The 14,339-nt window shown below is 33.2% G+C and overlaps 1 protein-coding gene, 1 long non-coding RNA gene and 1 pseudogene across 9 annotated transcripts in view; 1 reads left to right on the top strand and 2 right to left on the bottom strand.

Annotated features, from left to right (window-relative positions):
- Nucleotides 1–5,872: 5,872 nt before the first annotated feature.
- LOC140824803 (U-box domain-containing protein 26-like) lies at nucleotides 5,873–7,488 on the top strand. Its single transcript, XM_073186349.1, has one exon. It carries the CDS (start codon nucleotides 6,148–6,150, stop codon nucleotides 7,354–7,356), a length of 1,209 nt encoding a protein of 402 aa, XP_073042450.1. The 5' UTR covers nucleotides 5,873–6,147; the 3' UTR covers nucleotides 7,357–7,488.
- Nucleotides 7,489–12,364: 4,876 nt separating this feature from the next.
- Nucleotides 12,365–13,321, bottom strand: LOC140823668 (photosystem I reaction center subunit N, chloroplastic-like; annotated as a pseudogene).
- A 969-nt stretch (nucleotides 13,322–14,290) lies between these two features.
- The window catches only part of LOC140823669 (uncharacterized), a 7,630-nt gene continuing 7,581 nt past the window's right edge, over nucleotides 14,291–14,339 (bottom strand). For all 8 annotated transcript variants that reach the window (XR_012116254.1, XR_012116258.1, XR_012116253.1 and 5 more), the window contains one exon: nucleotides 14,291–14,339. This exon is cut by the window's right edge. This is a non-coding gene — a long non-coding RNA (uncharacterized lncRNA).

Here is a 14,339-nt window from a genome sequence, read left to right as displayed (position 1 = left end):
TTTCCTTGGGTGTGCGGGTGAATTTGTGAATGGTGTTTAATACATGATGAAGTTCTTAAATGTTCAAAAAATGTTTATTAACTATAGAATGTACAATAATTTGATTTAATCGGTTACAATAATGAGTTTTAATGTTAAAAGGATTGTGAGAGAAAGAAATATGTTGTTATAATAAATACGTGACACTGGACACCACGATTTTTTATGAGTTGATGAGTGTTATAACAACCCATCATTGCGGATGCTCTAAAGGCTGACACTTGTCAAATTAAAGGATATACACTCCAAAATACATTTATTAACATTATGCTCATCAAATTTATGGTGGCTATTGTATAATGGATTCTTTAGCAGAAGGTTTTTTGGTGAGTGAACTAATTGATTCAGATATTTAATTCCAAATATGAAATATGAACCATAGAAAATGTCGTTTATATTTGTGTGTTAAGTTCATCAGAGAAACCCATGAATTTTTTTTTTCAAAAATTAAAATCGATTACGACGTTTAATTCAAATATTTTAAATTATACGACGGTCAAAAATCATATCATTAAGCTCCAACGATGCAATAAATATATCAAACACTTGGCTTGACTTTTCATCACCTCTAATTAATACATCATGATTTCAGAACATAATACGTTGGATAAGTCTGTTGGTCTAATGTTTCATATTATGATATGGCGGGAGAATAGAATATGTCGATTTTCAAGTACGATTAATTTTAGAAAACTGGTATATCAATTAACCATTTTATTGGATATTTTTAGGAAGCTAATATGAGAAAATCATAAAATTATTTTATTATGAATTCCATTTGGTAATTAGGATAAGACAATATGTGGCGATGGAGAGTCGAGAGGTCACATGCAATGGGTAAAAGGGAGATATTTGTTAAAAAAAGGTTGTCTAGTTTTTTGCCACATACGTACGTATAGACTGACCCTAAAGGACAAACTATTTTCACGGACTTCTCTTTTCACCACCACACCACACCCCTACCATTCTTTATTCTACCCTAACTACCCTCACTAAAAACCATTATTAAATCATATGTATATATATATATATATGTATGTATATATATATATATATGTATGTATCTGTGAGAATTATCCTTTCTTTTTTTTTTCTTTTGAGTAAATATCTTGTGAGACGGTCTCACAGATCAACCCTACTGATATTAACAATAAAAGGTAATACTCTTAGCATAAAAAGTAATATTTTTCATGGATAACCCAAATAAGATATGTGTCTCACAAAATACGACCGTGAGACCGTCTCACACAAGTTTTTATCTTATTTTTTTCATAGTTTTCTTTTTTGGGTTTACAAAAATACTCATTCTAATAGTTATAAAAGGGTAAATTGTAATTTATCAACTGATACCAAATTCAAGGCAAAAACTTGTGTGAGACGGTCTCACAGGTCGTATTTGTGAGACAGAACTCTTATTTGGGTCATCCATGAAAAAATATTGCTTTTTATGCTAAGAGTATTACTTTTTATTGTGAATATGGGTAGAGTTGACCCGTCTCACAGAGTAAGATCCATGAGACGGTCTCACATGAGACTCACACCAAATTCAATAAATCAAATTAAAAACATTAGTATTTATTAATTACTATTTCATATCCAACTCAAATATTTTAATATAAACACGTGAGTTTCATCGAATTCAATCTCATCCATCCAAATAAACGGCCCCGAAAACTTTAGAACATGTAACATTTACGTTGCCACGTTTCAAAGGTCGATGATAAGTCGATATCAACAAGTGAGATCGGGTCCCGATAGTGATATCGAATGAATCTTTTATTTGGTGGAGAGTTAAAGAAGGAGATTTTTTTGTATATAGTATGTCGTTTTGCGGATGATATTTCAATCAAAGACTATAAAATATCAATCATTTTGACATAATTTTTCTTTTATTAAAAATTATAGCCACACATTTTTTTATGAAAATAAAGATTTATTTTGTCCTTGTGCAAACCCGTGACGCTTCTCCCGTGAACTTTTCTCTCATTTTGCACTACCCATTTCTGTGGCTGATAATTGTTTTCAACTTTTCAGTGTTTAATAATAATTTTTATATATATCCATAAATAAAACTTATTTTACTTTTAAAATTCAATAATTGTCAGATTTATTTTCCACCACCCTTTATATATATAAAGAATTGCTATATGATAAAATATTTATTAAAGTTACGCAACAAGCAGTGAATCGATAAGACAAAAATTTATGTGAGATGGTTTTACGACTCGTATTTGTGAGACAGATCTCTTATTTGGGTCATCTATGAAAAAATATTACTTTTTATGCTAAGAGTATTACTTTTAGGCAAAAACTTGTGTGAGATGGTCTCAATGGTTGTATTTGTGAGATCTTATTTGGATCATCCATGAAAAAATATTATTTTTTTATGCTAAAAGTATTACTTTTTATTGTGAATATATGTAGGATTGACACATCTCACAGATAAAGATTCGTGAAACCGTCTCACAAGAGACCTACTCTACTTTTTATTTTGAATATCGGTAGGGTTGACCCGTCTCACAGATTAGGATCTGTGAGACGGTCTCACATGAGACTCACTCATCAGATAAACTAACCAAGGATCAGTGAGACAGGTCTCATATGAGACTCACTCATCAGATAAACTAACCAAATACGAACCATATTCATCCGTAACTAATATGTTCACATGTAGATACCGTGCAACACCATAAATTCGTCGTTTTTCCATATTTCTTTCGATTTTATGTAGTAAAAACAAGGCACTCACGAATGCGAATTTTATAACGAATGTGAATTCTATGTCATATCGTATGAATTTCACCGAGTATATTTTGAATTTGTATATCCACACAACACCAATTCTCCACAAAATGTGTGGACCTCATGCCGAAGAATGGTGTGGCATATCATCTTCCCCAAAGGAACATGATAGTGTTAAATATTAAACCTTAAGCTCAAATTTTATTTTTTATGGGACACACAGTTAAAAAGTAGATTATCTTGAAGTCAAATCCGATTTGGAGCTATTTGAGCTCGATTTGTTTAGTTCAAAGTAACCTGGATCACCATCGTCGAGAGATAAGTGCAATAGTCTTTTCCATCGTCGACAGATGCACGTAAAAATCAAATAGTGTCACGAATAAACAAATTTTTCAGCGCACATAAGTGCAATAGTTTAACCCCCCAAAAAAAAAACCCTCAATCTTAAGTCATCAAATTCCCCCACATAGACATTTCAACGAACATTTAACTTACCATCAAGAGAGGACTTAATTTCCCCGCTATTTCTTCACAGAAAATAAATAATCAACAATGTAGTACATAATTAACATAAATTAGATTCCATAAACAGTAATCAGTACCTCCCTGGATCAGATACCTAGAGCGCAGAGATTCAGCTTCTCGCGTTTGTCTCCTTCCTGTATTTTCTTCTTTTTCCAGCTGAATTTTCGAAATTTGAAGTCAAGAGGGCGTATAGAAAATAGGGTCGTCAGTATGATTCAGAAAATAAAAGGAGCCCATTAATCTATCGGGCTATTAATTGAGCCCATTAACTAATTGGGCTGTGGAGTTGGATCACCATGCAATCGCTTCTTATTTAAGAATTTGTTTTCTTCCCCCTCTCATTTCTATAATTTTTTTCGACTGGACGCTGATGTCAAAACCGATGTAGAACCTAATGTCGGTATTGCACTTATATGCACAATATCACATTAACATTCTCAATAAAAAGTAATAAAATTTCCAAAAACCGAGAGATGGAGAACTGAGAATAAATTTTGATAACATAAATGAATCAAAATCGAGAAAGTACGAAACATTAGAAAATTGCAATTTTCCTTTAAATTCAAATAATAATCTCACAAAAAATATCACTTAAAATATATCAAGTCGCTCATGTGAATAAAAAAAATCTCCCACAATTTATGAACATGAATTAATTATTATTATTATTTTATTTGTCTCGTAGCTTGGGTTTGTTTTCCACAAGGCCACATTTTGTAAACCAATTGGTTAAGATTTGGCTATGGGTTGCTTTCGAGGTATTTGATAATGTTTCGTATAACTCATGACATGTACGAATGGGGCCAATATGAAAAGGAGTTCTATATTGTCCTTACATGTTTTCTATTATATCATATAATTGTGCTTCATCTCGTATTTATGTATATAAAGATAACGTTGATAAATATTTTAAATTGAAAATAGGTTTGACTAAAGAAAGTAACTTACAATTGGGTTTGCAATAAATATTTATTGCACAGGTACTTTGTCCAAGAAAGTAATACCCAAAAGATAACCTGAAATTTCCCATAGATTAGTTGTGAGTTTCCATATAATCCAAATTTTCATCAAATGTTTTTATTTTAAAAGATTTTATATGTTTGTTCAGCGTATGCAATTGATTTGAGTGGTTATACTTTAACCAAAGATTCAAATTTGAAATGAAGATTAATAATACATGATTATACAGGAGCATGCAATTAACATGCCAATCAATATTACATGCAAATATTCAACTCCCAAGTGTTGCGTAAATTGTAACCAAGGGAGGTGTTCAGAGTCGAAAAGAGCTATCAGTTGTCGCATGGTGGCATCGAGCTAGGAGGAGTGGTAGGTAGGGAGGTGAGCAACGAAGTGCGGTAAGCGAGGAAGGGAGCCAAGAGGTGTGCTAAGGGCCGGGGTGTTGGATGAGTTGAGAAGTCTAGCTAGCTTTAGGATGCCAAGCCCCCGGCCAAGGAGGCGTATGAGTTGTATGCGTTTGGTCCCTACCAAGTATATGTGATCCCATCCGGCTCGATACGCTGGACAATACTTGACCATAGCTACGTGGGTTTATCCGGGCTCATGGTGATCCCATAATGCTGTCAATAAGCTCCTGTATTCGAGTAGTTTTCAGCACATACGAAGGAACATTTATGTGCTAAAATGAAAAGCAATCGTGCTTACTTATTATGCTCAATCAAATTATTTGTTTTTCCATTCATGTGGACGTGGATGAATATTTATATGCTAGCAAACTGTTACATCTCGAACCTGCAAAAACACCACTGCTTTAAACACGTCCAATTTGTGAGAAGACCCCAAACTAAAAATCATCGAAATAAAATAAATCGAGTCCTAACGAATCGCCAAAAGTGAGATATTTGATCATAGAAAACGAATCTCTCTTCGACAAAAAAACAAAATAAAAAACTCGATTTTTCGACAAAATTAGGAAGGTAAAAAAAATGGAAAAAGGAATTCACAAAATCATGTTTCTCTGATTTTGGCTTACAAATTCATATGATTATCTTTATAAAAAAAAATTATTCCCCTTTGCACATGGTGTACAGTGGGGCACCCCCAAAACATTGGTTTTTGTCCTGATTCAAATTCAACTATAGAATTTGGTGCATTCAAACTTCAAAACCAAACAATTAGTGCCTCTTAGGTAAGTCAGTTTGACTGGCAAATGTAGGCCAATAAATAGTAGCTCCCTTTTGTAATTATGCTCTATTATTCATTAATTCTAATCCATTGGGATACTGCTGAAAACAACTCCCTAAATTTATGCTCATTTTGTTGTATTATCTTTTGGTTTTTCCTTCACTCCCTCCACCAAGATTTTTGCATCAAAATACCCTCCCTCCTAAGGTAGGTCGGTCATAGGTTTCAAAAGAATTACAAACTAGATCCAAAATACTAGAAATTTTTCCCACAAATCAACTCTTTATGTCCTATTTAGGACTAAAGATCCCGAATTTCGGATAAGAGTCAAAAATCGGACATTTTTTAAAATAAAAATACAAATAAAATTATGGAAAAGGGCTGTCCCTGTTCCATTGGGTCAAGCCTGCATGTGTTCTTGTCAGTTTAAAACTGCAAATTTATGAACAAAAGTTGCTATTAAAACGCCCCACCTTTCATCCACTAAGCAATCATACATAAATATTTATCCCTTTGCCATATCTTCTTGTTCTTTTATATATGTTATGTCACCAAATTTCCCACAATCACATTTTCTATTTGTATCATCAGCAGTTCAGCACTGTTGAATCTTGATGCATTTCATCTATCTTTTATCAAGTTTTTTTTTTCAAATTTTGAAATTTCATCTTTCTTTTATGGTTTCTTGATTTTTGGATGAAGGGTGGTGCAGAAATGGCAGTTCCTCCTTTATTTACATGCCCCATAAGTCTAGACTTGTTCAGAGATCCTGTCACTCTCTGCACCGGACTAACATACGACAGGTATCATATTGAGAAATGGCTCGCCGGGGGGAACTTGACATGCCCCGTTACAATGCAAAAGCTCGACGACCTTTCGATTGTGCCTAATCGCACACTTCGCCATTTGATCAACCAGTGGCTCCAATCCAGCACCCAAAACCAGCAAGAATGTGTCGAGCTTACTGATGCCAATCCTTCTTTTGATTCGATGAAGCAAGTTATTGAGTCAGATGAATCCACATTGGACAACAGGCTACAAGTGCTGGAAAAGATCGAGTCTTTGTTCCAAGAACAGCCCTTCAGCAATTCTTGCCTGATCAGATTAGATTTCTTTGGGTTACTATTTGAACTTGCTTTAAGAAATGCCAAGACCTTGCATATTCAAGAAAGTTTGGTTCTTGTTGAAAAATCACTGCTTTGTGCCCTGAAATTGATGTCTTTTAGTGAGGTAGAAGGTCTCAACATGCTGAAAAAAGACTCCAATTTTGAAGGGTTCATTCATTTATTCGAGCAAGGGAGCTCTTGCATCAAGAAAAGCTTATGCCTAGTAGTGGAGGCAATTTCATCAACACCAGAGACTCGAGTCCTCTGCGAAAAGATCGGTAAATCGACCAAGATTTCGAAAGGAATCGTCCATCTCATCCATCACAAGTCCGAGGAAGTAGAAGCTGGGATCAGGGCAATGTCAGCACTATCTAACCTCGAACCAAACCGCGGAAATCTAGTACGAGAAGGTGCGGTTCAAGCGCTGATATCCTACATATCGAACCTCGACAAGCACGAGAAGAACTTAGCATCAATCACAATGTCAACAATCGAAAGACTTTTATCAGTGGACACTGCAAAAGAGGTTGTGCTAAACCATCCGTCCGGCGTCGAATCGCTGGTGAAGATGGTTTTCAGAGTGTCGAACCACGAAGGAAGCGAAAGCGCGGTGAATTCGCTCCTGATTATATGTTGCGAGTCAAGATTTGGTCGGGAGAAAGCCATTGTTAATGGGGTTTTAACTCAGTTGCTGCTGCTTCTGCAGAGCCAGTGCAGTGGGAGGACTAAGACCAAGGCCAGGATGTTGTTGAAGTTGTTTAGATCCATGTGGAGTGAAGACTCTAGTAATCCGTTGTAGTATGTAGCCTTGTATTCGTTAATATTTTCTTTTTTTCTATTTGTATATGATTATTGTAAATTTAAAATCTTTTTTTTTTCCACATTTTGATGTTTTAGTTTGACATAGACCATCGTTTACGAGCATAGTTTTTTCGATTTATATCGTTTATGTTATTTTTTCTTGGTAATATTTGATTTAGATATCTCCGGTAATGCGAGATCGATTCTTCGGTGGAGCATATGAAATATTGTGTGGGTATGCTCTGAGGTCGGTGTTTGTGGTCCTCTCCGTCAAGTCTCTTCTATTCATGCATATTTTTCGATTTATTATCTCGACTGGATCAACGAGTCTCATATAGAAGGTTTTCCATTATGAAAAAAAAAATTCAAATGGAATTTGAAATGGACAAAAGTGCATTAAAAACAAAACTGAAATCTGTAACTACTATGCATTAAATATAATTTGGTTAAAATTGAATGCCATTGTTTTCTTCGAATAACAATGTGTTTTCCCCTAAAATACCTTAGAAGTTACAAAAGTTTACGACAAATAAAATATCGTATTTAAAACATATAATTATAAATTAAGTGGATTTATTTAATCGAGTGGGAAACTATCCTAAATCAGGCTGATTTATATTAAATTTTCTGAAATATATATTAAATTCTATATAATTAATTAAGTGGATTTATGTTCGATATGTGATGTTAAGGTGTTGCATTTTTAAATCTAGAAATTTTATGTAAAATATGTTATTCTAAAACATATTAAATATATTTTATTCTATTTATTTTGAAAATTTGTTAGGCCAATCTAAAATACCATTATTATTTATATTGCCTTTTAAAAATAAATAAATAAAATCAAGCTCATGTTCATCTTATACTCGTGATGCTTTCGGCCTAAAAGTTATACCATGATCATAAAATGTTGGCTTTATAACTAATTTTTGGACGGAGAATTCAGTACCCAAACACCAAAAAAACATATTATTTTCTCATTATATATATCACGGGAAAATAAGGAAAAAGGGAGTCACGCTTGAGTTTATTAAGAAAAAGGGAGTGAATATAATTTACTTTTTTATCCTTTGTTTAACATTTTTTTAAAAACTAATTTTTTCATTAGTGTATTTTAATTTTATATATAATAAAATTTATAATTTAATTAAATAAAAAAACTCACTCGATTCAATTTTTCTATCTTTTCCGACTCAATTTTAAATTTTATTTCATTTTTTATCTTCATAAAAAATATTTTTCTTCTTAATTTTTCATCCTCTCATTTTTTGGCTAACAATTAACCACGAACAACAAATTCAAAAAAAAAAAAAACCATATATTAAAAAAAAAATATTTTGAGATATAAAATTTATTGGATCTCATCAGTGTTCATGACTCAAGAGTGAAAAGATTCACCCTGAATCGTGAAAGCAAAAGATGTATCACGACCCACGACTTCATGACCCTGGGTCGCGAAGCACAAAGCTTCACGACCCATGGGTCGTGAAGCACTTGTGCTTCACAGTGAAGCACAAGTGCTGCTTCACGACCCAACACTTTGTTGGGTCGTGAAGCAGTGCTTCACAGTGAAGCACAAGTGTGTGCTTCACGTGAAGCACAAGTCTTCATGGGTCGTGAAGCACTTGTGCTTCACAGTGAAGCACAAGTGCTTCACGACCCAACTTTGGGTCGTGAAGCACAAGACCCAGTGTTGTGGGCTTCACGACCCAGGGTCGTGAGTTCACGACCCCGAGAGTCGTGACGTGAAGATTTCACGATACATGGCTCGTGACACGATCCATTAATTTTAAATTTTTATAATTAATGATCTTTGTTTTGTTTTAAATTTATATAACTAATAATCTTTTTGTTTCTTATATGTTTACTTTCCTGCTAAATTTGGAAGAAATCAATTTTTTGAATGTAAGTTAATTTTAGGATCAAGATACGTTGAGATCTGTAAGAAGCTTGTGTCATTTTTAAATGAGAAAGAGATAGAATATTTGGTGTAGTACACTCAATTTGGTAATTTAATTTTATGTGCTAAGATTATAACAATTTCAATCAAAACTGACCCGAGACACAAAATTGGGTCGAGATTATACTCGACCCACGCGACCCACCAAAGTAGGGTCGCGTGGGTCGAGATTATATATATATATATAAATATATAATCTCGACCCACGCGACCCACCCCACCAAAGTTGGGTCGCGTGGGTAGAGATGGGTATATATATATATATATATATATATATATATATATATATATATATATATATATATATATATATAAATTTGCTAAAAATTTTAGTATAATTATAAAATTTGTTAATGTTTACATACAATAAACATTAATTTAATTTCATATGCTTTGACATACATTCATTACATTAAAGTGAATATGTAATGAAATTTGTTATGATTATTTTTAGTTTTATTATTATAAAATTTGTTAAGAATTTTAGTAGAATTATAAAATTTGTTAATGTTTATATACAATAAACATTAATTTCATTATTCATATGCTTCGATATACATTCATTAAAGTGAATATGTAATGAAATTTGTTATGAATTTTTTTAGTTCTATTATTATAAAATTTGTTATGAATTTTAGTGGAATTATAAAATTTGTTAAGATTTTTAGTCGAGTATAAATTCAACCCACATTGTTAAAATAAGAGATACATTCTTCTACTTGTTATGAATTTTTTAACTAACATACTTAAATTAACATATAAATAATGTTTACACAAATAAATTTTTTTATACATATTTACATTCTAATCATATATAAAGTGAATTATATATTATAAAATGATCAAAACTCAAAAATATTAAAAATTTCTACCCACTCGACCCATCTCAACCCAAACTCGACCCAAACCCTAAACCCTAAACAAAACCCTAAACCAAACCTCTAACATTATCACTCGACCAACTCTTTTTATTTTTTTATTTAAAAAACGTAAAAAATAAAAAAAAAATTAAAAGAAAGGGTCGAGCACTCTTCATTTTTTTATTTAAAAAAAATTGAAAAATTAGAAGTACTCTTCATTTTTTTTATTTTTTTTAAAAATTTATTTAAAAAATAGAAGTAGAAGAGTGGGTCGCGTGGGTCGTGCTCTTCGCGACCCACTCTTCCATTTTTTATTTTTTTTAAAAAAAATATAATAAATTAGAAGTAGAAGAGTGGCCCACTTTTCATTTTTTTTAACGAGCTAATTAATGATCTTATCTAACTAACCTATTCAACTCCCTTTTCTCGATTTAAAAAAGTCAAAATCCCTTTTATTTAATTAAATTTTAAATGAATCGTATATTTTTTATTGACCCTATATATCACAATATAATATTAAAAAATTAATTAAAAATCATTAGATATATACTCGTTCCAAAAGGGACAAATGTCGTATCTTTCCATTTAAACACGATATTTTCTTTCCTTTTTTAACTTTTCTCATGCAATAAACTCTCTATATATCACTGAAGTCCCAAGTTTGAGATTAGATTTCGGGTTTAAGACACATGGTTAGGGGTCTAAAAATAATTATATTTTTTTTTCATTTTTCCATAATATTTGCTCTTGCCTCTCCTAAATTTTTTACCTTTTTTTCTCCAAATATCTATTTTCTGGTTACGTCCCGATAACATATATCTCAGTTAGCAAACAAAATAGAGGGAGAAAAATTATTACAAAAAAAAAAGAAGCAAGAATTTTGGAAATTAGAAAGCTGTAAAGTGAAGATAGGATTGCTGTTTTAATTAGGAATAATGGTGCCGGGATTCTTGAATAAAGTGACCACACTTTTGGTGGATCGGTCAAATTTATAGAGCTCCCTATAACTTCCTCATTTTCGGCTATTTTGCCTCCCACCAAATCTTATACTAAATTGTAATAATTAAAAATTATAATTACTAAATTTAAAATGTATTCCAAAGTTATTATTATTATTATTACCTTTGATGTTGTTGTATCTATCATATTACTAATTAATAGTATTAATATATTATAGAAGAATATATTTGAGATAAAATAAATATATATATAAGGACGATTTGATTTTTAAATACACCGATAAGATCTTAACATGAAAGACCAATTTTGATAACACAGGGGACCAAATTTGATATCTAGTAGTTGTTCTTACCAGCCCTGTCGGGTACACCGGCCATGTTGAATATTTCGATATATGGAGCCAAACCTGTATTGATGCAAATTTAATAAGGAAAAATTAGTTTACTGAATTTGGTTGGATAAATTAAATATAAACATTTTTTCTTGTATTCTCCCACTGAACAAAAATGTATAAGCTTAGATTGAGTTATTCTGACAGATTCAAAGCACGAATGTTTGTATCGAAGAGTGTTACATTGAAAGTGGCGATGATCTATTAGCAGTAAAAAGCCGCTGGGACCGATACGGTATAAGCATGGCAAAACTAGCCAAGAGAGGAGTTTCAGGCACGACTCCAATGTGATCAGGTGTTGGGATAGGTAGCGACGTTTTAGTGGAAGATATGAGTGTTAGAGATTCAGCAGCAGGGGTGAGGATCAAAACTGATAGGGGGAGAGGAGGATGCGTATGGAATATCACTATTTGAAACATAAAAATGGAGAGAGTTAAGGTACAGATACGGTTTAGCAGAGGTGTCAATGACCATCCGATGAAAAATGGGACCCCGAGAGGCTTTGCCAGAAGTGAGAGGGATCACTGTAAATGATGTGGTTAGTTTGGGCTCAAGAAAAGCTACCCTACTGGAGGGTAGCCAAAGGACGTCGTTCACTGATATTTGCATGAAAAATGTCAGCATACTTGGATTGTTTCCATCAAGGAAATGGAGTTGTGAATTTGTTCGGGTTTTAGAAAAGGGGTCACCCCGATGCCAAGTTTGGAGTTGCGAAAAAACGGCTCCTCATCTCGGTGTTCATAGTGTTGAGTATTTTATTTTTTGTTGCATCAAATTTACTAGTAAATGGTATATGATTATGACCGTAGAGAGGGTAAATCGATTTGCGGCAGAGTTGGTATCTTATACATTTGTACGGAGAATATATTTTTGGTGATTTTACAGACGAAATCTTGCATATGAGAGCGGATCTGGAGCTACGCCGGTATCATTTATAACCATGTTTCTTGGATTCATATTCTTTCTCCATCAACTCATTCGCAAAAGTAACGCAAAACCACACGAAATTCGAGCATGAATGATCAAGAATCAAGAATGATATTTATTCAACTGAAAAGTAGACACGTTGTGCAGAAAAAGGTACTCGGACTTTATATTTGATCACCATTTCCAGAGCACATTTGAACCACACTTGTATTTATCCTTCCCTTCACACTCCAACTCTAAATCATCTGATAGAAATGGTACTTTCTGCGTTAAACAAACCAAGGGATTAGAAAATTCCCGGACCTATATTCAACATAGGACTACATAATCATGCAACTAGATCAAACCTTTTGCTAATTAGCAAGATCTTGGCAGCCAGTAAAGTTCTCAGGGAATTTGCAATGTTCCGAATTGGACAGTGTATGCTCGCGCAAAATTAGCCCAACTGGTAGCCAGCCTCTTCTTGTCATTCAACTCCTAAATCCATCAACAAGTTTTTCAGTATAATATCTATGTGTTGCAGTGTTTTGAATCCCATTTCTTGATAAGTTACACGTGAAAATTCTTGTTTTTAATGATCTTTCCACTAACCTTGTTGGCCTTGCTCTTCTCCAAATGCTCCTCAATTACTCCTGCATTGGTGGAGGAGGTGGAGATACCGGCGGAAAAAATTACGGCACCAAGGCCAAGAATGGCCGCTCTTCTACTGGAGATCAGACTCCGGTACTCTTACCTTTTGGGCTCTGATCACAGGCAATTTTCGAGCCCGGGTTACGATGGCGGGCTAAGAGTTGGACTAGGAGTTCATCTCAGCCCCTGAGATGGCATGGTTGCATGCCAAAATACTAGCGTTCATGGTTGCCATTTCTGCAAAAATCGGCACAATTAGTTTGGAGCAGTCTTCTCTTTTCTATTATAGGGAGCTTTTGGCTTGTGGGCAGTGTTGAATGGTGGCAGCAAGGATTAGGTAAGACATCGGATACAACCATTGACAAATTTTGCTAATTTTGTGACGAAATTTAATCTCAGCACTCGTTCTCGTTACAGAAACTACAATTTTGGTATAATATATTTGTCTTTTTACGATTTTGAACATCGTACTATCTAATTTCTAAATTATGTTATTGATTTTGTGAATTCATTTGGTTCTTATCATAGAAATTTATTTCATTTTCAGTAAATAGTTTTACAAATTAATGAATAACAATAATTCGAATTATACATAGTAGTTTAATGAATAACTTAGCTATTATCAATAAATTTTGTAAATTCTGCAATATAATACAAGAATCAATATTATATCTTTACCCTTTTAATTTATAAATTAGATTTTTAATTTCGACATAATCTAATGTCCGGGTGCTTTGTACGTGTGTTGCACGCGTTTATTACTAAATTTTGATTACTAACATAAAGCGAGTGCAACATTAGTACGAAGCGCGTGTGAAGTGCGTTTATTACTAATGTTGTACGAAGCACTTTGCACGCGCTTCATACTAATGTTGCACTCGCTTTATATATGTTAGTAATCAAAATGCAAGAATCTATTCTTTCATATCTCCACAAGGATAATTTCTTTTCAAGTATATAGCAGCAAACTAAATCAGGCAAGAATAAGCTTGCCGTTTGGGTACACTCTCAGACAAAACAAATCAAACACGCTTTCATAGAAACACAATTTGGAAAACTAAAGCTGCACTTTATTCTCAATTTCCAACCCCCAAAAGTCAATGAATTGATGATCTTTCCTATCCACAGATCTGTCAAGATTAAGAATCAATATTATATCTTTCAACCATATTCTAATGTTCAAGTGCAACGCACCCGCTTTTAATTTAGACATGATCTAATGTTCACGTGCAACACTGGCGTTTTGTACGTGT

This window comes from Primulina eburnea, chromosome 2 (genome assembly GCF_022965805.1).
Source record: "Primulina eburnea isolate SZY01 chromosome 2, ASM2296580v1, whole genome shotgun sequence".
Taxonomy (NCBI): domain Eukaryota; kingdom Viridiplantae; phylum Streptophyta; class Magnoliopsida; order Lamiales; family Gesneriaceae; genus Primulina; species Primulina eburnea.
Note: the sequence above shows the minus strand (reverse complement) of the source record. Positions and strands in the feature narration are given on the sequence as shown.

Excerpts from the sequence above, each read along its gene's own strand:
- LOC140824803 (XM_073186349.1), top strand. The coding sequence starts at position 6,148 with ATGAAGGGTGGTGCAGAAATGGCAGTTCCTCCTTTATTTACATGCCCC.